Source organism: Vanessa tameamea, chromosome 26, assembly GCF_037043105.1.
Source record: "Vanessa tameamea isolate UH-Manoa-2023 chromosome 26, ilVanTame1 primary haplotype, whole genome shotgun sequence".
In the NCBI taxonomy this organism is placed as follows: domain Eukaryota; kingdom Metazoa; phylum Arthropoda; class Insecta; order Lepidoptera; family Nymphalidae; genus Vanessa; species Vanessa tameamea.
This window is the reverse complement of record NC_087334.1, coordinates 4,030,635-4,055,464: the sequence shown is the minus strand read 5'-3', so window position 1 is coordinate 4,055,464 and position 24,830 is coordinate 4,030,635. Positions and strand designations below refer to the sequence as shown.

The 24,830-nt window shown below is 32.5% G+C and overlaps 1 protein-coding gene across 4 annotated transcripts in view; it reads right to left on the bottom strand.

Annotated features, from left to right (window-relative positions):
* Nucleotides 1-24,830, bottom strand: part of Gfrl (Glial cell line-derived neurotrophic family receptor-like) — a 233,255-nt gene that overhangs the window by 19,108 nt on the left and 189,317 nt on the right. For all 4 annotated transcript variants that reach the window (XM_026630013.2, XM_026630037.2, XM_026630021.2 and 1 more), the window contains 3 exons: nt 22,869-23,039; nt 19,176-19,320; nt 15,432-15,559 (listed from right to left, as the gene is read on the bottom strand). In XM_026630013.2, coding sequence (XP_026485798.2) covers nt 15,432-15,559; nt 19,176-19,320; nt 22,869-23,039 — 444 coding nt within the window. The remainder of the gene's footprint in view (nt 1-15,431; nt 15,560-19,175; nt 19,321-22,868; nt 23,040-24,830) is intronic.

The following is a 24,830-nucleotide window of genomic DNA, read 5'->3' as shown; positions in this document are numbered from 1 at the left end:
AGATGCAGAGAGAGTAAACATGCAGTCATGCTTGAATTAAGAGTGGAAATCCATTTTAGACTTTCAAGGCGGACGCGTTACAAGAACTAAACTTAAATTCCCTCCATTGAAAGTCTAGACTGGTTTAAAATTAAGGAGTTAAGGATAATAGCAGATTTTTAAGCATGCGGGCATAAAGTAGGAGCGAATTATTACTTGGGTTGATGAAAACAATAAATAAACGATGGTTTTATTTATTCATGTCAGATAACGTATGGATTTAATGATATGTAATTAATATTTATACGAAAATTTCCTTAGTGTACTTTAGCGATACATGAGACTATTATTGATAAAGGTATTATGGGTACTAAATTTCACCTAATGTTTATTTTAATTATCTAACGCTTATTTAAACTTGATGTGTTTGTTGCTTCAACTAATAACGAAGTTATACTTAGCATAGACACCTAAATACTATGTTTGTTTTCGTCTAGAGAACGCTCCTACCTTACGAAGCATAGCGAAGCGTGCAGTGCGAAAGGCGACGGAATCCGATAGACACATAGAGAGAGAGAGTGGTGCGGCGGCGGCTCACCATGGCGGGGCCGAGGGGGACGCGGGGAGAGGAGGGCGGCGCGGAGAAGACTGGCGGCTGCAGCGCGTGTCATCAGCCTCGTCCCGTTCTCGGTGAGCAGCAGGATTGTACCATCGGGCGCAGCGTACCGCGTGAGGGGGGGAGCCCGAGCAGCTGGCCGTTGCGGCTCGAACAGCGCTCGGACCGCCGGCGGACATTCGCCCCACGCCGCCGCTGCCCCACAACCACGTTACCAAAAACCACTAACCGCCCCCTTGCCGAGCCGCAAATGCGGAACACACTTAACGGACTTGTAACATTGGAATATGAATACGATGACCTTGAAAGTATCCATTGACATTCGTGATTTAAAGTAAGTACATTGGGTGTCAATAAGTGTTGTATTGTTAAAAATGAGTCCCTTAAGAGTATTCCCTTGAAGACGAAACAGACGTGAGAATTAAGATATTGTTCGCCGCCGACTATGATCTATCAGTAGCAGTCGCAGACCATTCACCGAAGGCCGAAGGTGTGAAGCCAAGAGTTGAGGTAACTGCGGGCATTTGTACGGTGTGTAAGGTCAGGAGTACACTAAAAAGAAGCTTTGTGTCCGTGAAACATAAAGGTATACAGCTTGGTGTGGTTAAGTAGTGATCTAAGTTATCCTAAGGCCTAGCATCTAATCGATTTACAAATAAAATAGGCACGGCACGTATAACAAAGGAACATGAAAAATAAAATATTACGAAACAGAACACGTTGACGACTATTGGTTGAGTCTAGTACTCTTTAAAAGCGGTTTAGGGTGAGGTGTTACTTTGTTGTCTTTTTTTTTTTTTTTTTTTAACTTTTTAGCTCTGACCTTGTCATATTCATTTTAAAGGAAGTGTTTGATTTAAATGTACGATAAATAATAAAGTTCTAAGTTCTAAGTGTTTGTATAAATGGTGTCCCGCAAGGCACGATTTAGTTTTGTGATTGATAATACACATTGTTTTTTTAATATTTTGTGTACATTATGTTACGTTTGTACCTAAGTGTTAACACTTAAAGCTAAATAATACATCCGTTACATTTTAAAATCTGATTTTGAGTGAGAAATTGGTATTTTAAAAAAAAGGAAAATTACACTTAACGTTCTCGATTCTCACGCGTTTGTGAAAATATTTACACATATTCGCGTTAATTACTTCCATTTTCAAAGGCGATGAGTCTCATTTCCATTTTAATTGACGATTCATCAGAAAAACCGCTATTTTTCAGCGAAGGGTAGCGTTTAAAATTGTATTTTTCAACGGATGCGATATTTTTCGCTTGTAAGTTAGTAAAGTTTGAACAGTTGTGTATTTTCCCACGACTGAAAGCGACCCTGAACGAAATTCATTGTGTGCCCAATGTTCTCTATTGCTTTGTTAAAACTAATGTAGACTCGCTCGGGTCTGTTTACTACCGCTTGTTGTAGTTTCAACATCATTTATTTTGTTAATGTTTCGGGTGTGGAAATTAAATAACTTCATGTTTAGTGAACGAATAAATGCGAAAACTGCATTTTTCTTTAATATAAACGTCGCGTACGACTTTGATTGGAAGCCAAGTAATAATATATTTCCCATTATATATCTTTAAGTGAATAATCAGTGACGTATATATTTATGAATCTTATCAAACTGTCGCAGCTAAGTATATAGTGTTGTAGGTATAGAATTTTTCATTTTCATTCTTTTCACATTTCAAGGAGGAATTTATAAATATAAAAATAATTTATTACTTCGAAAATAATTTGACGTTGTTTTTAAATACAATATCTTACGAAATTATTTATTACTAATCGATTTTGTGTGTGGGTTCAGTGTCTCATTCGTTGTGTTCATGCGTGTCAACGATAAAAATAGACATTTGTGTTCATACAATATAATTTTATCGTTTAAATCATCATCTAGTATCATTGGAACAACAAAAGCCACCACATTCGATTATTTTATTCGAGTCAGTGATTTACTATAAATTATTTGTATTTATTAATGAATTATTAAAAAAAGACAATTTATTGTTATTATTTATACCAATATATTATCTTCGTCACAAATGACAATTATTGATAATTTAACATTAATAAACGTAATGCATTATCACAATGAAAAAAAAAATTGCCACTTCTCGTATAATGTAAGTAACATTATATGTTTAATTGTATGTTGTCACCGTTAAATTAAATGGATTATTATTATAGTTTAATAACTATAGCCAAATTATTAAATATCGACAAAATTGTGACAGTATTCAAATTACAATATAAGGCATGTCGATATTTTATAATCTTTTAGATTAGTATATATGACAATATATTCCGAAAATGGTTTTTCGGAAGTTTACTATTTAATATTTTTATAATTGGTTGTAAGTACCGTTAACCAGTATCATATACAATATATATAACCTTGTTGGATTCAAAATCAGTATCAAAATATTCTGTATTCAACTCTTTATTCGACTCCTAATAGCACTTTCGAATCGTCATTTTGTATTAAATATAAACCTATCACCGATTACTATAAGAACAGAGAATACCAGAATCCTACCAACCATCAGAGAAATTATTTGCTGATAATATAAAAAAATTACGAAATAGCGTTGCAAAACATTGATATAATCGTGAAAATTGTTAACGAAAGAACTGTGTCAAAGGCGAAAAAGAAATCTTCATAAAGGTTTCCTTGTATAGAAACCCACAAAGCACCCTCGATACAAAGGGAAAAAAAAAATCGTTGAATGGATTTCCCTTCTTTTGTTTCTGCACTGTATCGACTCTTGACTTCTAAATTAATCTTCGATTGATGTTTTTGGTGGGGTGGGAGACCTGACCTTTGTTTTGTATGGAATGAATAGAAATTGTGATTTATTTTTTTGTTCAGTTACTTGATTGGCTAAAGGTATTTTGTTATATATGATGTTAAACAATTGTATGGCACAAAACGTTTAGGCATTTCGCTTCTAGACAATCGCATTGCTTAAACGTACGTTTACAAGTAACAGAAATATAAGAAAGTACAAAATATAATATTATTTTTAAAAGAATTACACTCTCCATCAAACGAGCTATTTTTAATTCTTACAATTTGTAATGTGTTACAAATCGTGTATATTTTAGACATTTTTTTTATTTTTTTTTATGGCATTGGTTGGCGGACGAGCATATGGGCTACCTGATGGTAAGTGGTCACCACCGCCCATAGAAAAAGGTGCTGTAAGAAATATTAACCATTCCTTACATCATCAATGCGCCACCAACCTTGGGAACTAAGATGTTATGTCCCTTGTGCCTGTGATTACACTGGCTCACTCACCCTTCTAACCGGAACACAACAATACAGAGTACTGTTATTTGGCGGTAGAATATCTGATGAGTGGCTGGTACCTACCCAGACGGACTTGCACAAACCCAGGTAGGGCTAAGTTCACCAATTAGAATGAGTTCTTTATTCAAAAGTAGTTTTAACTAAAATAGAGAACTCCGGTCAGCTTGTAATCGTCATGTAGTTCATACTTGTGCCTAGATGATAAAGTTACTGAAATAAAATGTTGTGACGTACATTCTATTATCACTAGGAACAAGAAGAAACTTTTTACTCCAAGTACCCGATTACACAGGGTTAGTAACTCTTTTTTGGGGCAATGTATACGTTTTTACAACGGGATCCCAGAAAACGTTCAAAATTATTCAATTATAAAATTCAAAAGAATCGTTAAAGAGCGTTTGTGTGCTAAAGGATATTACAATACTAATGACTTTTTAGTTGACTGCACACCTTGGGAATGAAATGATCACCTCCAGGTTGTTTCAAATAACTAAAATATAATTATTATTGTACATGCAAAATGGAAAAAAAAAATATCCCGCTGAGTTTCTTTCACCGGTTCTTCTCAGGTCCGAGGTGTTAAATTCCGAACCGGTGGTAGATTTTTGACTATCAATAAGCAAGTGTAAACACTTCTATATTGAATAAAAATTTTTGACTTTGACTTTGACTTGAAATGAATCTATACTATGTTAATATTCAAAAGTAGTGAAACTGTGTTCAGTCAGTGAGTGAGCAAACATAAATACAACTAGGTAATACATGGATTCTGTTCAAGTCCTGAGGCTCAACAGACTATGATTGGTCCATTTTTCTAATCATATCATCTGATAACATTTAAAGCCATAGATAACACGTGTAATTACTAAGTGGTTTTAAGTGAAGTATGGCGTGATTGATGTAATCAGTAAACGTTATAGTTTCATGCTTTTGAATAAATTAATATCCAATATTTGGAGTACAACTTCGAAATTCAAAAAATTAAATATGAATATTAAAAAAAATATTAATTTTCTGTCTCTGTCTCACACTTATGGAAGCACATAAAACGAATGAGAGGCTAACTTGAATTAATTTTCATTAATTTTGGCATTTTTGCCAGACTAGCAATTTGTCATCACGGCCCATAGCCATTGGCGCTGTAAGAAATCTGTTACCATTCCTTACATCGCCAATGCTCCAGCACCATTGAGAGCTGTGAAGTTATGTTCTTTGTGCTTGTTACACTGGCTCACTCATCCTTCAAACTTTCAATTTGTTGTAAATTAGTTACATTCGAACGCAATAATTCGCATTAATAAAATTACTATATGTTTTTGAATTATGATTAAAGAGGACTATAAATATTATAACTAGACTATTGGCTATTATTATTATTTTAAGTATACTTTACTGGTTCAATAAATAATACTATATTTTCACAAGTAAAGTAAACATTTTCTTCATTAAATGGTAAAAATACATAAATACTCCAAACGTGTAATTTATTATTACAAACAATTCGACGAGACACCAAATAATTATTACACAATAATTGGAGTGGACAGTCAAAGCAAACAAACGCTTATAAACAGGAATTGTATAATAGTATTACTGTTAAGACAAAAATGGGGGACATTAACATTATATTTGTAGGAAAATGATTATTCTAAATATTTTAAACTATCTGTCATTATCTATTTAGGTCTCAATCAAAGGTAATATATAGATAAAAGACGACGCCCGATTCCGCTTCACAGCCTACATGAGTGCACAAAAAAATAAAATTAAGTATATATAAGATTAAATGGTCAATCTAAGCCGAGATGGCCAAGTGGTCAGAACGCGTGCATCTTAACCGATGATTTCGAGTTTAAACCCAGACAAGCACCACTGAATTTTCATGTGCTTAATTTGTGTTTATAATTCACCTCGTGCTCGGCGGTGAAGGAAAACATCGTGAGGAAACCTGCTTATGTTTAATTTCAACGAAATTCTGCCACATGTGTATTCCACAAACCTGCATTGGAGCAGCGTGGAATGTACTCCAAACCTTCTCCTCAAAGGGAGAGGGTAATTTACAGGCCGTTAATGTTATGTTATGTTATGTATGTTATGGTCAATCTGTATAGGTGTTTCATCATCAGTATAATATTTATTCGATTGATAAGCTTTGTATCATACTAGTTTCCACCGGCGGCTCGTTTTTGAGGTTGAACCTCAGATGTTAACCCATATCCTTCCTTAGAGATCAAGCTTGTTTCGTACCAAATTTCATTAAATTCGGTTCAGTGGCTTGGCCGTGAAAGAACAACAAACAGGCAGCCAGACAAATAGAGTTACTTTCGCATTTTTAATATTAGTATAGATAGTAATGATTAGTTTCGTCATAATAATCCCTTTATACTCGCTATGACTAATAAATTTTGATCCAATACAAATATATACAAAAAAAAATCGTCTACTTAATATTCTACATCGAAGTCCTTTTAATACCGTTTACACCACAATACAAAAGCACCATATCTATTCGTCGACAATATTGTTGTATTGTTTTAACAACATTGTATTATATATTATTGTAATTAATGTTCCATTAAAACTTTGTTATTGCTATGAGACTAGGGTCGTTTTTGAACGTTCCCTTCAAGGTCAAATTAGGGTTAACCGCCAGAATGGCTGCCCTAAGGCAGGGGACTGGCTTCGCTCTGCAAATGACAGCTTGAAAGAAAGTAAATTAATGTAGGGTTAAATACTTCTTGTTATAATTACTCGTGTGGAAAATGCTTAGCTCTCGATTCATTTATAGTTACTATGATGATATTCTCATATTTTGTTAGTTATATCAGTCATAATGAACTTTATTTAAATCGGCTTTAGAAACTATATTTGATTCGTCATTTTAAGTATTTAACTAATTGTAAAGATACTACCACAATCATATACTAGATACTAATTCGGATTGATGATTACACCTAGAGGGACCCGTAACAGATTCACCAGTTAGCATCAGTAAATATGGTTCTCCGCTAAGTAATTTGTAATTACTTTTAATGAGAGATAACTCAGTAGTTAACACGTGAATCTGAAAAAGGACTAGCAATAGGGCTATTAACCATTGCCAAAAGACAAAGGCGCCGTCAGACATTTTACACACATCCTTACATCGATAATGAGCCACCTACCTTGGGAACTAATGTATGTAATATGTTATGTCCCCTGTGCCTTATTGTTACACTGTAGTTATACTGGCTCATTCACCCTTCAAATCGGAACCCTTAAATAAGTATTGCTATGTAAAAATTTATGATGAGTGGGTGGCGTAGCTAGGTGGACAAGGGCCCCGGTATACAAGAAAAGAATCGGGCCCTCACCCCTTCTTCCCACCTCTTATTTAACTTATATTGCCCTTCAAAATTATAGATAGGAAAAAAAATCTTGTGAGTAGGGTTGATGTTTTCTAGTTTCAGGAGCTGGCGAGTTGGCTGAACCGTTCTTTTCAAAGCTTAGGTTAGAGCCCCTGAGTTTCGGGGCCCTGGTGCGTTGCACCACCTAGCCATACGATAGCTACGCCACTGTATCAAACTTTTGTATAAATATACGAAACGTATAAAAGATGAAAAAAAAAAAATTCTACAAATAATATTTAGTTCAATGTCAAATATCATCATCATGCTCCAAAAATTTGAAAGTCACAAATTCACAAGGGTCGTTACTTGAATCTCGCTTTAATGAGATCTTCAATAAAAATTGATAATGAAATATATCTTAACTTTCAAATATATATAATATAATATGATAATCATAAATAAGATTACTTAGTAGATATATGTAGTGTACAGTATTTAGAGTTACATCTAGATTCAAGGGTTCAAACCTATTAAAAACAATATACAAATTGACGATTTAAATTAAATTTAATACAGTCGGTTAAATTTAATTTTTATTTAAAAACAGAAAGAAAATATATTATGAAACGCAGATTTTTTTGGATTGATCGATTATTTTTATTTGATTTAATTCTGTTATTTATTAATTATCATTGAAAAAATGGTAGAATTTTGTTGATATGATATTCTTGGCATTTAAGGTATTTTATATATAAATTTTTTTTCATCTCAAGATTTCCGAAAGGACTGTCAAAAGAGGATTTATGAAACAAACTTCAAACGAACTCGAGAAACGGGAACTGGTCCATTATAATAAAATGCAACATTTATATTATATATATATTTTTCTAGTCAACCGTCTCAAATGCACTGGCAATTTTTTTTAGTAAATGAATTCCGGACTTTCGAAGCGAAGAATACAGTCAAATATTTTCAAAGATATCTGGCCTATGTTCTGATGTTCCATAAGGGTAGGCGATGATAATCACTTACACTACCTAGTAATACCATGAGAAACAAATACTCACATCGGGGCTGTTTTATAATTGAATTATTTTTTTCGTTTTGACTAAATTATACTGTAAAAATAGGTACCTAACTACTTTTGATATTTGCTGCACATTTGCACATGAAAATAGAAATGAAAACTCTGTAGACAATATTATAATTTTTAGTTCAGGGAAGAAGCGTTTATCAAAAAGTATCAAAATCTAGACAATTTCGGATTTTTTAAATGAATTATTATTTCTTTTTGGATGAAGTTTTTATTTTTAATCTATTAATACCGCTCCTTTTTAGTTTTTAATTGTGATGATTGTTTATGGCTGAGTTTCTTGCCGGTTCTTCAAGATATAATCTACATTTTAACCGGTGGTAGCTTTACTTTAAATAGTTTGTTAAATGTCGATTCAAAAGTGCTTGTAAAAAAGCATAATACTTGCCTACTTGAATAAAGTATATTTTGATTTGATTTGATTTGGTGGTAGCTTTCATTTACTTCAACATTTAATTCAACCCTGTAACACGACAAATCAAAAGTGTTTTTATGAGCCTTCTTGAATAAATAATTTTGATTTTATTTTTATATCCTAAAGCTTTTTCCCTTATGATTTTATTCATAAAACCCTCAAACAGCAACTATGCATGAGGGTTTTGTCATACATACTGCAAGTGTGTACTTAGCCTTATTTCATACGTGCATTATACTTTCTTATGTAATAAAGATTTTCAACAGTCAGATTTAAATTACGTTTGTTAAGCCAAGCTGATCTTTAAATCCCCGTGTTTCTATTTAACATAACATATATGAAGAAAATGTTTTCTCAGTTGTATGAAAATAACTTCGATGTTACGAAGAGATGTTGTGGAAGATTAGGGAATTTTACATTACACGGGAAATATTTTTATTGTTTTTTGTAATATTTGTCTTTCCTACGTCTTTGATATTAACGAAGATACATTTTTTAGTTTGAGTTTTTACGAACTGGTTTGCGGTCTCCATGCAATGAATTATGCAGTTTTTACTGACGCAGGCTCCTCTGTAAGGGCCCGTCGTACTAACCAAATGTCAGTAAGTTTCTTTAAACTTTAGTGAGCTATAGTGAGCTTTCGTGAGCTATAGTGCGGACGACCCGCACTTTCACAGTTAAGACTAGTCTTAAACTGCACAACAGGCTACGAGTTCTGTTGAAGAGAAGATTTGTCTGTGACGCGGACGCGTTCACATAATAAGACTTGGTCTGTAATCACAGGCCATGCCAACCCACCTTACAGCTGATTAGGGTCCATCGCATTAACACAAGTACGAGGCGGTATGGCTTTGTGCAAGACCGTCTGGGTAGGGACCACCCATTCATCAGATATTCTACCGCCGAACAGTAGAACTCATTATTGTTATGTTCCAGTTTGAAGGATGAGTGAGTCAGTGTACTACACATACAAGGGACATAACATCTTAGTTTCCAAGGTTGGTGGCGCATCGGTGATGTGATTATCGATGGGCGGTAGTGACCGCTTAACATCAGGTGGCCTATTCGCTCGTCCGCCTATCTATATCATAAAGAAGGAGATAAGCTCAGTACATTCATTGGTAAGATGTCGTGGAATTTATTAGTATTCACTTAAAATACTCAGGTAAATAATAAAAGTAGTGTCTTTACATTTTGAACGAATGATAATGATTTGAACGACGCAGATACGACCTTGGGCTTTTGTCGTCCCCTCGTCTAAACCAAGCATTATGCTTAACTCAAGGGGAAATCTACATTGCTAAGATTTTATTTATAAATGTTATCATGGTATTAAAAAGGAATATTAAAAATGTTGTCAATCTAGATAAGTTCTGAATCAAACGTCATTGCTTATAACACGCTCCATATTTTGTACACCAGAGTTACTCAACGTTGGTTTTGCTCGGTAAAAAATAACATTTATTCGCGTGTTTGGCTTGATAAAATTAGATTAGTGCCGGTATATTTTTACCGCGTAACGTTTTATTTTATTTTAATTTATTGAACGATATCATATAAAATATCGTACGGGTTGTGTACCTTTTTATGCGAATTGATTAAGTTAATCTGACATCAGCTCATGAAATTTCAGTGCGTGTTTATTATTTCTTTGAATTTCTCTGATTTATTTGTTGGTTATATGGCTATACGTTGACTATATATATTCACTGACGGTAACGGCGGCTATTCTTAAGAGAAAGATTAGCCAACTAGACATATTATATAACGCAAGTGTGTGAACTAACACAAGAGCACTTTCATTATTCGATGGGATAACAAATACTGGAGAGTTCAGACGCAGGATCAACGGCTTTACGTTCTTGCCGACGTACTGGAGAGCAAACACTTTCAATTTCCTAAATCTGGGCTACTATTGAGCCCATAAAAGTCAATAACTTTTTATTTGTTTGATACTGGGTGAAATCATGATCTCGGGAACTATGGTCCCATAATTATCTACTGATCAACTTTATTAAAGATCTATACGTATTTTATTGTGTATGTTTCAACACAACACTAAGTTTTACTTGTCAAAGTACGGTAAACACATTTTAAGGTTCACGACACAACGCTTAAACGTATGACTCTTAACCTACAATGGACTCACGACGTTTTACAACGCGACTAAAGAAAGTCTCTCGAGGAAATATGTTTATGTATACTCCGTAGTCAATTCGGTTACGTTACCTGTAGTATTTACAAATTTCAACCACAGACTATACTAGTAAATATAAATTGGCGACGCTTTTCGATTTTGTTTTGTAGATGTCAGAATGAGACAGATATAGTTTTGACAGGACGTCAAAATAATTTAGATTTTGAGATGTTAATGTAATTATATTAATTCGAATATTACGAGTATATTGCTATTATTATTTTCTGTTGAAATTTATTTGTAATGTTTAATGCGAAATTCATTTTATGGGTGTGAATTGGGCTGGACAGATTCGTATAGCATTGGACATATAAATCGATTAAATTAAAATGTTTTTATTCTTATTCAAGTAGGCTCATAGCGAACTGGCTTTGGTTTTGAATTGCCATTTACACCCGACTTCATAAAAAGAAGTAGATTCTCAATTCGGTTATTTTTTTTTAATTTAGACCTTTGGACGATGGCATTAATTTCGTTTGGTCCCATTAAAAATATATACAGGGTTATTGGTAATTCGACGTATTCCCGTTAAGAGGTGATAGGGGTGACTATTTGCGATAATTTTAACCCCCATATGCATGATGCAAAAGTGCACCATTTTTGAGTTATCACGTTTTTTAGATTTTTTTCAAAATAAGTCAAAATTGCAACTTCTAAAATTTATTAAAAAAAAAGTTTTGATTAAAATCTACTTTTTTCTTCTGATTTATAAAAACGATTAAACACTGGATATTTTTCAATATTTAAACAATAATTATCGGTCCAAATTTAAAAATGTGAGACGGAAAACGATATTATTTCAATATATTTTTTTATATTTTTCCCTCAAATATGCCTAAAAAACAAAAAAAACATTATGAAACTTGTTCTGTAGATTATTTTAAAAACATAATCGTTTAATTAGCTTTCCGAAAATGTATAAAAACTAGGAATTTATTTCAAAGCAACCGAAATAAAATGATCAGAAAGGACGCTGGCGGAAATTCGTATTTGAACATGACTGAATTCGTACTAAGGGTCGCTCTTTAAAATTCTCACAAAATTGATTTAAAATAATAACCAATGTAAAAAAACTTACTTATTTACTTAACTTACTTACTTAATACAAATTTAAAATTAAATTTAGATACATGGACAGTTCAGTAGCTCAGTTACAATTAAGATATTTTGTAATTTAGCCTAGTTCTTGCTCGAAGTGACTTCCCCTATTGCGAACGCAAAGTCGCACTCTTTTTCTAAGTTGTGACTTAACTACCGAACTAGTCAAATTATTCCGCATTGTATTTGAAGCGTTCATAAGAACAAGTTTCATAATGTTTTTTTTTTGTTTTTCAGGCATATTTGAGGGAAAAAAATAAAAAAAATATTGAAATAATATCGTTTTCCGTCTCGCATTTTTAAATTTGGACCGATAATTATTGTTTAAATATTGAAAAATATCCAGTATTTAATCGTTTTTATAAATCAGAAGAAAAAAGTAGATTTTAATCGAAACTATTTTTTTAATAAATTTTTGAAATTGCTATTTTGACTTATTTCGAAAAAATCTAAAAAACGTGATAATTCAAAAATGGTTCACTTTTGCATCATATACATGGGGGTTAAAATTATCGCAAATAGTCACCCCTATTACCTCCTAACGGGAATACGTCGAATTACCAATAACCCTGTATATAATAATTGAAAGCTGATTTTTTTTTAATTTTATATTTATAAGATTAAATTGTAATTAAAATTAAAGCTAGAAACATAGCCAAAGGACATATTTTTTTAACTATTCTAAGAAAGAATCATTGCTATAATTAGGACAGGTAATCATATAATGTTTATACGAATATATGATATATAGTATAAAAATGGATATTAAGAGAGAAGAAGTATTAAAGGGTTTAATAAAAGTCAAAGCTACTCGTAAAGAGAAAGGTCAAGATTGATTTACAGAACTACGGTCTTAGCTAGGATGCTGGGAGATCTCGACCGCGGATTAGACCGTTATAGGGTTGTCACTTTCAAAGATATTATTTAATATTAGATTTTTTATTTAATTTAAATACTGAATATACGCTATTTTGATATATAAGCCAAAATAGCTTTAAGATAGAACATAATATGAATCTTAGTTGAAAGCTGCGAGTTCAAACCCAGACGAGTTTCATTGAGTTTTCATGTGCTTATAATTGTCATTTATTATTTCTGTAAGTCACAGATACACATGGGGCAGCAATTCACATGACACATGCAAGTTATCCCACGATGTTTTTCTTCACCGATCCCAAATAGTGAATTATAAAGACATCCGTGAAAAATAGTGATATAGCATATAGATAATATATAACTCAAGTGTTTATATATAATATTACTAGTACAAATTTATAGTGTAACATTTTTATTTAAAACGTTGCAATTTATCCACTTACGGCATTTAACACGAAGTAAATAGAAGCATGCTAAGTTACATGTTACATAAGAAAAATACCAGTCGGTCACGCCACCGCAAACAATTTTAATTGGTCCGATACATTGGCTATGAAGTTGAAACATGCAAGTTAAATATTAAATTTGTGGTCAAAAGTTCACTCAAAAACCGGAGATACGTTCGCCACACGACGTTTTATTAAATACCAAAATTTTTCAGTGCAATGTACTGCTATCAAAATATGTTATATTTTTTAAACAAATTATGTCCTGGGACCGGCCTTTTATAACATATGGGTTATTACTTAATTTACGGCAAACGCCCGAATTATATTTTCAATAAACATTGTTTAAAAGAAAAAGAGAAATTGAGTTAAAATTAAACACCTAGATATTTACAAATAACACACACATAATAAATACACATTTATATTATGTTTATAATGTATTTTATTGTACACAATCTTGGCAGGACTGTGAAGCATAAAAACTTTTATAAAAAATAGCGGATTCATTTCGGTATGTTTTTTTTTTGTATAAATTAGCCATTACCATATAAATTTATATAATAATGAGGTTATATTTAATTTACTATTACAATTTATAAGTAATATAATGAATCTATATTGATTAAGAACGGCTTCGCTTTTATATGTGGTTCAGTCAAACACTGAGTTTCTCTTTCTATCCTTATTGATTTGACATTCGAAAGAAGAAGACAACTATACAGATTCATTAGTATTGAGTGACGCCCGTTCTAACAAGATATCTTAGTGTGCATAAAACGATTAAAATAAAAGCAAAGATATCAAAAATAACTATTTCGATTATATGATTACTTTTGTTTTTGAGTCTCACGTGTAATTTAACGTGTAGGGTCGTGCCTGTGTGAGTGAATAAATTTATGAACACTCGATTCTTTTAATATAGCAGCAGCCCTATCCAACAATAAGAACTTAGAGGGGATTACGCGAAATGAATCAAACTTTCCTACGTATATTGAATCATATTCCTTTATTGGATGCGATATTACGTAGTTATGACTATTATATTAGTTACTTAGTGGTTATTGGAAGGGACGTGGACTGATACTTGATAAGATACATTAATTATGTACTTCGTTATTAATACCTTTTGAATGTTCTATGGGTGTAAAGAGAAAATTTAATTTATAAATTTTTTATTTTAAATTAAATAATTAATCTTTTAGCGTCAGAGTTTTCATCTTATCTAAAATTAAATAAAACAAAAAGTATTTATTGAATGACACATAAACAAGCTATAATATAATATTATCTGTATTATTTTAGCTTATTTATGAAAAGAAAAAAAAAAAAAAACGAACTCGTAAAAATAGTTTCCAGTGGCTGCCATATGCCACAAGTAACTGGCGATGATGATAATTTTTAATATAATAACATTACATTACTATAAATAATTATGAGTAATTCGTACAAAGGTTTTCAAAATAAAAAATAGTGTTTTATAAATAATACTTCTAAAATATTATTAGTCAAGATTCTTACTCTAAGATTATATTTTTTATTAACCTTAATCGTTAATAGTAACGGTAATGTTGATAAAATTCCGAAAATTGCCTGCAGCATCTATGAATACGACACGATTACCAGTGAATTTAATTCATTGGACAATAACGCAGTTTTAAGTCTTGAGTTTATTCTTGAACGGCTTAAATTAGTTCGAGAGATAATGTAATTAGAGACGATTCTATATTTTAGTATTTCATATGTATTTGTTCCCTTTATTTGTTATATTATAACCCTGAGTAAGCTTGATAAAAGCTTTCACGCCCCTTGACAACCATTGTCCAATATTGGGCGTGTATTTTAAAAATCAATTTCGAAATGACTTTCCTATTTTCAAATAATTCAATAATGTGTAGGAAACCATTAATTTAACATTTTAAATCGTTTCGATTTTATTGATTTTTGTCAATAAAAAGGTTTTTAAATTAAACAACGCTGTTTCAATATCAATATTTAACGATGACGAATTAACGAAATTTCTCACTCAAAATCGATACACAGATCTAGCGAATGTCTAACTCACCGACGCACGGGTTGTGGTTGACGACAGCGAAGATGCGGTCGCAGCGTTTCTTCATGTGAGTGTTGGGACAAATACAACCAAACAGTGGAGATAAGCGCAGACCGGCCCAGGCTTCGCGGCAAGCTTCCCTGTTTAGATAAAAACAGTACATAAGTTTTGAAGATACATATTATATGCTGGGGGACAAAAATGCCAAATTTTTATAGCATAGGCAGCAGGCCAAATGGGGCCATACCTGATTGTAAATGGTCATCATCAAAAATAGACATTAGCGCTGCAAGAAATGTTAACCGTTCCTTGCATCGCTAATGCGTAACGAATCAGGTGACTACCAGGGACCAGGTAACTACGATGTTTATGTCCCTTATGCCGGTAGTAATGCTGAGCCAGCTTTAGTACAGGCCTCACAGGACTGACCCTTTAAACCGGAATCCTATTTGGCGGTAGAATATCTGATAACTAATCTACCCAGACAATTTTAGACAAAGCCCTATCAAGTAAGAGATAGAGATGAAGTTTATTTTATTTTTATTTTTTTTTCGCAAGTAGCACGAGTACCAATATAAATAATCTCTTACACTGTCTATACGGGTCATCAATAAGATCTATGATGTTATGCCGATTGTAATTAAACTACATCACTTACCATTCGAATGGTAAGTAACCAACTATACCGCAAGCCACATTTGACGATGGAATAATTGAAAGAATGGGTACCTAATTAGACGGGTAAGACCAGTCATTAATTTAATCTGAACATGATAAAATCGATTAAATTTTAATAGTTTCTACATATTGCATTTGAGTTTCATTTCAGCCGCTTATAAAAGAAAACTAAAGAAATAATATATTTAATAATTTAAGTAATGATTAATATAATACGTATTGCTCTTTAGAGTTTTAAGTTTTAAGGAAAATTTTATATAATGACGTTATTTATGAATAGTTCAAATTTATAGCCCATTATTAACGGCTATAAATACCTCCAAACTTCCATCTCTATCAGATCTTTAAAACTTGATAGTACGTAATAACCATGTTTCAGTATTTTTGAAAATGTTTTCGTTTTTAATCGCTTTATATGCCAATTGCTTGTGACATTGAAAAGTAACACCCCTTCCGTGCCTATAAAAGCTCATAAGCCGGTCAAATCAAATATCCTTGACGTGCAAAAGGTCAGATGGTAATCAGAACATTTTAAAATTAATGGTGTTTTAGGTCCAAGTCAGATAAAATTTAATTCTAAAATGTTATGCTTCAAGAATATTAATTTTAATTCCATTGTGACAACATCAACGATATATAGAAAAAAATGTTTTAATTATGAATGTTAAATATTATTATAATATTGGCAGGACCGAATTAAGCAGCGTAGTTAACTGCATAGGACTATTTTGTCTAAAGGCCTAGGGTTTTATAAAATTCATTGTTTATGAAATTGTTGAATAAAAATATTTCTATTGTTTGAATAGGTTGTTATTAATTCTTCTTAATAAAGCTAAGATCATCTTATTTATGAATAAAATTGCGCAGTCATAGATAAACTATATTGCCTCGGGCTCCAACATGGTTAATCCGGCCCCATCTGTTGTTACATAAAAGTAAATTCTATGTATTGATGTGTATCAGTATTACGCTCACGTGAGCTAGGTCAGATAGGTTACAAAAAACCCCTTTGAAAACGACCTTAACATGGTGGTCGTTTTTATTAAACTTCAAATATAATGTAGTACATTGCATTGTCACGACTGAAAGTCGTTTAATTTTAAAATAAATGTTTAAAAATTTTCATGATCGGCCCAGTGGCATCACACGTGTATCTTATACGAAGATTGCGGGTTAGAATTACGGGCAAGCACCAATTAATTTTCTTGTGATTTACTTTACTTTACTTTATCCTTTATTGTACACCACAAAGAGAAAATAAATAAATCATGGATATAGCCTAGATAAAAGAAACGTATAATTTCGGCAACTCTTCCAGGCCAGGTGAGCTGACCTGATCACTCTTACGACGAGATTTTCCCATCAATGGACCACTTACTCATTCATGTACATATAAATATTACCAGAATTATAACAGCCACAAATAATAACAGATATGCATTTGCAAATTATTCAAACTGGGTGACCTAAAAGCATACAATGGACAGCCATTAGAAAATTACTTCAGGGATTTGCCACTTTGGATGGGGGACATGTTTGATGGTACACAATAATTCATAGATGACACAGCGATTATGGAATTTACAGTCGAGTGTTTTTAGTTATGGATGTATATATCGTATAGCCTATTTCAATGTCAGAAGGAGTAGATAAACAAATCTTAGAATTATATATTCCATGTTAATAGCTCTGCTATATCATATAATGCAAAAAGTTTTTTACTTTATTTATAATACTAAGTAGCTAACTTATATCAACATTAATTTTGACTTCCAAAGTTTCGATAACCACTTCGCTGACATTCAAACCGCAATTTTTTTCAGGAATCTATAATGAACACCTTATTTTTTTTAGATTTGATGATGTCATTTTAATTCAAGGTCAATTTTTATATCTTTATTCCATGTTGTAATGTGAGCCGAGATGGCCCAGTGGTTAGAACGCGTGCATCTTAACCGATGATTTCGGGTTCAAACCCAGGCAGGCACCACTGAGTTTTCATGTGCTTAATTTGTGTTTATAATTCATCTTGTGCTCGGCGGTGAAGGAAAACATCGTGAGGAAACCTGCATGTGCCTAATTTCAACGAAATTCTGCCACATGTGTATTCCACCAACCCGCATTGGAGCAGCGTGGTGGAATATGCTCCATACCTTCTCCTCGACGGGAGAGGAGGCCTTAGCCCAGCAGTGGGAAATTTACAGGCTGATTATGTTTATGTTATGTTATGTTATTCCATGTTGCCATTGGAAAAGACTGTAGCATAGATTTGTTTGATCAATTTTAATATTTAATTGAATTATCTTCAATTAACTGATTATTGCCTTGAAGAATTGCGATATAATTGAAATTCCATAATCAACCCTCCTTTTTTATAATAACAACCCAAAGATACAATTTATAATAAACTAACAAATTTGTCTTTATCTAATAAGAACAGTCACAACGCTTACTAAATTACTAAAGGTCGAATCGTTCACGCCCTGACAAATTTCCCAAAGTTTTGGAGTCCAATTTGTTAAAAGTGTCAGATAAAATTGGACTATTGATCGCGTCTCCACAAAATTAATTTTAACTCGTTGCTATGTTTAATCTAGGTTAGTCATTTTGAAATTGGGTACTGTGATCGTTCACGGATTTGAAACAATTATCCCTTAATATTATTTTACTGGGAGAAAACCTCGTGATTAAAGCCCAGTTAAAATATTGAAAAACCATTCGTATTTCTAACGGATACTCTGTAGATTTGTTTCATTGACATTCATATATATTTTTAATTGAAATACTAGTATACATCATCTTCATCCATACATTATTTAGCAGAGGTAGCTTTTGAATTACGCCTCATTGCCAATTCTACTAGTCGGTAGCAAAACGAATTGTTCTTTGAATAAAGTAACTAGGCATATGAGGATTTAAACCAATTAGAAAACTTTTAGCTTTAGTGATTAAATTTCATAATAATTTCCGTTATGGCCTATTCTCTTATATACAAGGAGAAATGTCAGAAGATAGAGAAGTAAAGATGAAACTATGAATCTTTAAATGATGTGACGATATCAGTATTCACAGAATTACCTGTCTTCCATACGGCATTCGCCATCACGCGCTTTGCAAGCGTTCTTAAAGCGTTCAAACAGCACAGAGCAGGCTTTTTCATTGTGGCAGACACTGAGAGCATAGGTGCAAGTCGGCAGAGTCTCAACTGGATACGGATCTTTTTCTGTAAGAAAATAAATATATTAAAATAAACGAGATATGAGTCCCAGATTTTCTATATAATGAAGATAATGCCTTATTAGCAGTGTTAGAATTATTCAAAATAATAAACAAAAAAATCTTAACAACAATAAATAATAATAAATTAATCTTTGTTTATATATTTTATTTATATATTATATATATATATTAATAAGAATTATTGGGAGTAATTTTAAGGAATTGAGGTAAAAGCAAATGAGATCAAAGTGGTCAAAGTGCTTCCTCATATAACTTTTAGTTTCTTTTTTATTAAAAAACATATCAAAATAGAGACCTATTTTCTTAAATGAAATATATGTATATTAGTCAACTATATACAGTTTAAACATTTCTGTTGTGTAATTTTGTGGAAAATTTAAATTTAATTAGTTGCACTAAAAACATTAATTACACAGCCTTAACTCCTGAAACTACTAAACAAGACTGCTGACATGACTGTTCTTAGTTTGTCTTAAGGCTCTATGGCTAAATCCTATTCTGTAATAAGTATCATTTATTTTTGGAGAATTCATAAATATTACCTAATTAGCTTGGCCTTAGGTTTCCAATTAGTTGGGCTCAGTAAAAGAAATAATAATATTATTTCAGGTACCAATTAAATTCTTTTTATTCAGACTAATTACCATTAAACGCGATAAAACTTATAGCCTACGACTCACGTCGTTTAGATATAAGTTTTATTTCTTGTGATAACAATTTATTTGCAGAAAAATGTTTTAATTTCTTTGAATCAATTACGGATCAAATGTATATTTTCTTAGTTGACAAATTGCTTGCGTTAGGTACTTTAAATACATTTTATGTTCAATAGTTTATCATAAATTGAATATTAAATTTGTATGTATGACTATGCTTGGTTTCGGTTTGTTGGTTGTTACACGAATATTCTTATTTGTTAACCTGCTCGACTGTGGAGTCTAAAGTAGATAGGCAGTTAGGCAGATTGGGACACAAGGCACAATGTAATCTTTTCTATAAACCGATATTTATAACTTTGCCTATTAATTCATTTACATCCAAGGATTTAATAAAACCTTACTTGATAAAAAGCGAGGGTTTAATGTTCGTCGATTTTAATATTGGACGTATTAATTTTGTTGTTAATTTATATAATATCTATGCAATTCATTTACTAAACAGTTTTTCTTATCGATTCTACTACTTAAAAGCTACCCAGTCGGTAGTTTTAAATTCAATTTAATCACGGCACCTTTTCGATTCAAAAGCCTATTTTGTTAAGATTTTTTTGTTTATTATTTTGAATAATTCTAACACTGCTAATAAGGCATTATCTTCATTATATAGAAAATCTGGGACTCATATCTCGTTTCCTTCTATTTTAATTACTCTAACACGTTCTTCAGTTTCAATTCTAACAATTCAATTCAGGAGTGACATTACTGAATAATTAAAGTTATTGTTACTCCAAATTGTATCGATTCGCTGTCATTGAACTTTGAGCCAATAAACTGTCCGCGCGCTACCACGTAAGTAAATGAACGATACATTTAATTTTCGAGCTAAATAAATAATGAAGGTAGTAAAATTAGAACCATTGACATTATAAACACATATTAAGCACGTAAAAGTCAGACAACGATTGTCCGTTTTTTAAATCGATCAAATCATTTGATTGTTTTAGTAGAAAAATCCAATTTATTTTGGTTATACCTATAAAGTAATTATTACCCATATAATCATTAGCAACATATACTTATAAATGTTGTTTAGTGTGTTTAGTTAAATAATGATTTCTTCCTTTCTATCATCATTGATCGGAAATTTAAAAAATTGGAAAAAATAAGACAGCATTGTTTTACTAATCAACCCCTAAGCAACATTTGTAAGTATAGCTGTAGAAAATTTAGACTAAAAAATGGATAGAATTGTATGCACGGTAACATTTAATCGATAATAATTTAGACTTTAGGATTCTCGACTAGTATTATACAAAGCACCAAATCCTTTCTCATACTAGAAACCTTAGTGTATTGTTCCATTTTTTATGGCAAAACTCGCGCTAGGTGTCGAAAACAGTCTTTGAAACACGAGGGAGTGAGATTTACAAATACATGCCAGTAGAATTCCTGTTCCGTAAGACTCGGGACATAGATGAATTCGCAAATCTGATAGCTAATCCCTAGTAATGTGCCTCCACATTACTGGAAGTTAGCCATCAGGCACCGCGAGAAGAAATATTTTTTTCTTGTTTTGCACAATTATGATGATGTCCCTTGACAGATTTTGGCCATCGTGGGTATTCTCAAGCGAATTTTGCCAACGGCGCAAGAGCATTTTATAGAGCACAAGTGTTTGATTAAATACAGGTGACGGTACTCTTATGAGATGTACCATATATACTAATTGAATTATTTCAAGTAGTAAGTACGACCGGAGATAGTATAGGTTTAAGTTGTAAGTGCTTTCAGAGATTGGTGCTGATAATTTTTTCACAACATTCCAGGCTGCTATTGAGATTTTCTCGACAGAAAAACCAACGACTTTTTATACGACCGGAGTTGAACACATGACCTTAGGATCTGAGGCCTTAAAAGCTAGCCATTAGCTCTACTGCAGTCGATTATAACCCAGCCAATGTAGGGTAAGAAAAATCGATACAGACCTTCTAATAATAACATTCATGGCCTCTTGCAGGTAGTTCTTTATATCTGGACCAATGCCAAATAAGACCTGTGTTACGTAAAAGTATATTGCCTACTGGTTAACCTTTAACCTTTCCATTTTGCTTATTTCATGCCACTGTTTTTTCACATATTTCCGTTTTATCAATCTGAAATATACGATTTTTTAATCATAAATACTATTTATTTTCCATTTCATTTATTAAAATATTCGGGGTTTAACTGTGACCTTTTTCTACCTGACAAAGTTTCTCACGTATTTTCTGATTATTAAATAAAACTCGTATTATTCAAGATGATAACCGAATTGGCTAGGATAAGAAAATCGTTACAGGTTAGATTTTGTTATTGAACATAGTTTGTGTTTATAATTATTTTCATGTTCGGTGTTGAATGAGAACATCCTGAGGTTATGCATGTGTCAAATGAAATCTGAATGTGAGCATGATTGAATATGCTTCAAGCCTTCTCAGAAAGAGGGAAGTCTATACTGACAGTTTTATATTCATTCGATGTTTTATAATACAAGGTCTTGAAATTCATGAAGGTTATGTTTTTATTTATTTCAGACAGGTTTGCAGATTGAAACAAGATGTAAAAAATAAGTTGGCAATATAATAGATTATCAAGTGCGTATATAATTTAAATTTTCGACATTTTGTAATAAATTAGCTAACTATGAAAATAGACCATCTGATGCCAACTGCTCATAGACATTATTTATTCCTTGCAATGTAAAGGCGTAATCAACTTTAGGATCAAATATGTTATGTCCCTTGTGTACCGGAGTACCGGAGTACATAAAGACATTTGAGTAATGTTTATAAGCATTGCTTAAATGTTATCATCATCAATGTTTTCTTCTTACCTTTCTTCATTACAAACACGCAGGGATGATCGAACAAGAAGTCGCGGAAGGAATTGCACTCGGGATCCACGTTTGGTTCCCGACAGAGGCAGGTCGGCTTGAAGAACGGAAATGCTTGCAGGGTACGAAGAGCAGCTTGGCACTTGGTCACCGTAACGGTTGAGCAAGCCACTGTAACAAAGACATATTTTATTAAGTTAATTTTTTTATATAAATGCACCTTTACTGTACCAATCTCCAATAACTTTTAGAAATGTTAGTTGATTTTTGTCAGAGATAAGATTTCCTCTTTACTAAATAAAATAAAAATGAATTTTACTTATGAAGCCACTGTAAGACATTTTCAATCTTGTTTACAAGATGAATCGTAAAGCCCCCCCTTACATCGTTATCGTTATCGTCAAATATAAACTGATTAACAGTCTGGTAGATCTAGTGGCTACATATAAGTTTGTAGACCCTGAGATACAGTGTTCAAACTTCACGTCGGTCAGATCAGAAGTTATTTGGTTTTCGAAATTAGTAGCAACCCAGGGTCTGGAAGTTTGAAGTCTGTGCACTCCCGGAAGCACGTAAAGCTGGTCGTGATCCTGAAATATATTCGGTCGTGGCCGATTTGCCATCCCATCGGGTTATCAGCGTGAGGGGAGAGTGCACCTATGTTTGCGAACAAACTTGTGCACTGTGTCGTTTGATAGCCTCCTTGAGCCGCCATGACCGAATATTTTTAAAACGTTTTTACGAAATTTATGCGCCTAAATCGCAACCTTAAGCAAAATCAACCATAAAATATTTTCCCTTTAAATTCATTTCAGTTCTGTATTCTTAACAATATATTACAAAGAATAGAGTAGATACTTATTGTAGCGTATATGATATAGCCAGCAAGCAACCGACATCCGACAAACATTGTCCAGCCCATGTACCCATTATTATAGCGACCGGTTGAACGGTTAAAAATGGTTGCGCTACCGGACCACCAGGTAACAAGATACAGCAAAATTGAAAGCGTAAAAAACTTGCCATCGCCATATATTGTCATTAAGTCAAGAGTCAACTTTCATCATGATCGGTCTAGCAGGGTCGATGTCTCGAACAGATACTTACATTTATTATATAAACAAAGTACTAATTAAGTAAATGCAATACACTCTATTGCTTTGACTTGGTCATAACATTGGTAATAAAAGACTTTTCCTTCAGTTAAAGATATAATAAAATTGTATTAGAGATAGAGAAGAAAATTTCCTAACTTTCCTAACATGCAAAAATAAACTGAATTTGTTTAAACATAAAGTTCGGATTTGCTTGTTACTTTAAATCACATGACCTTTTCAAAAGGTAAAAATCTGAAGTTCCTTCCGCTGTTAATACGATCAAATAGAAATTGACAAAGGTTAGTATGCATGACCAGTTCCAGAAACTTTTTGTATTTAAAGGATGAACCGAAGTTTAAAATAGACTCATTTTCGTCATAAGCATATTCACTTCGGCAATATTTTTACGCTTTATTTGTTACTCAAAGTCAATACCTCTATGCAATATAAGCTATCCGTTCCGTATTCCTACGGTTAAAATAAGGATTTGATCTAGCTAAACAATATTTTCGCGAAATTTTAACTGTATAGTTAAACAGTTGCGTGTATAAGCAGCGTAGTAAGCTTGAGGACGCACGACTTTTTCCGACTAAGTGGACGAAAATCATCATGAATTAAGGTAATATGCAGTACATAACCCATGTCCATCTGGAATAATGTACCTTTCAAATAATAAAAGATTTTTCCAAACAGTAGTTCCGTAGTTTACTTTTAGTTCTATACATACAAAACTCTTTTTATGACATTATTATTCATTTTATTCAATAAAAGAGCGTTAGACTTGCTTATTGACAAAAATCTACCACCAGTTCGGAAATAAATATCTCAGACATGAGAAGAACCGGCGAAAATAACTCAGATGATT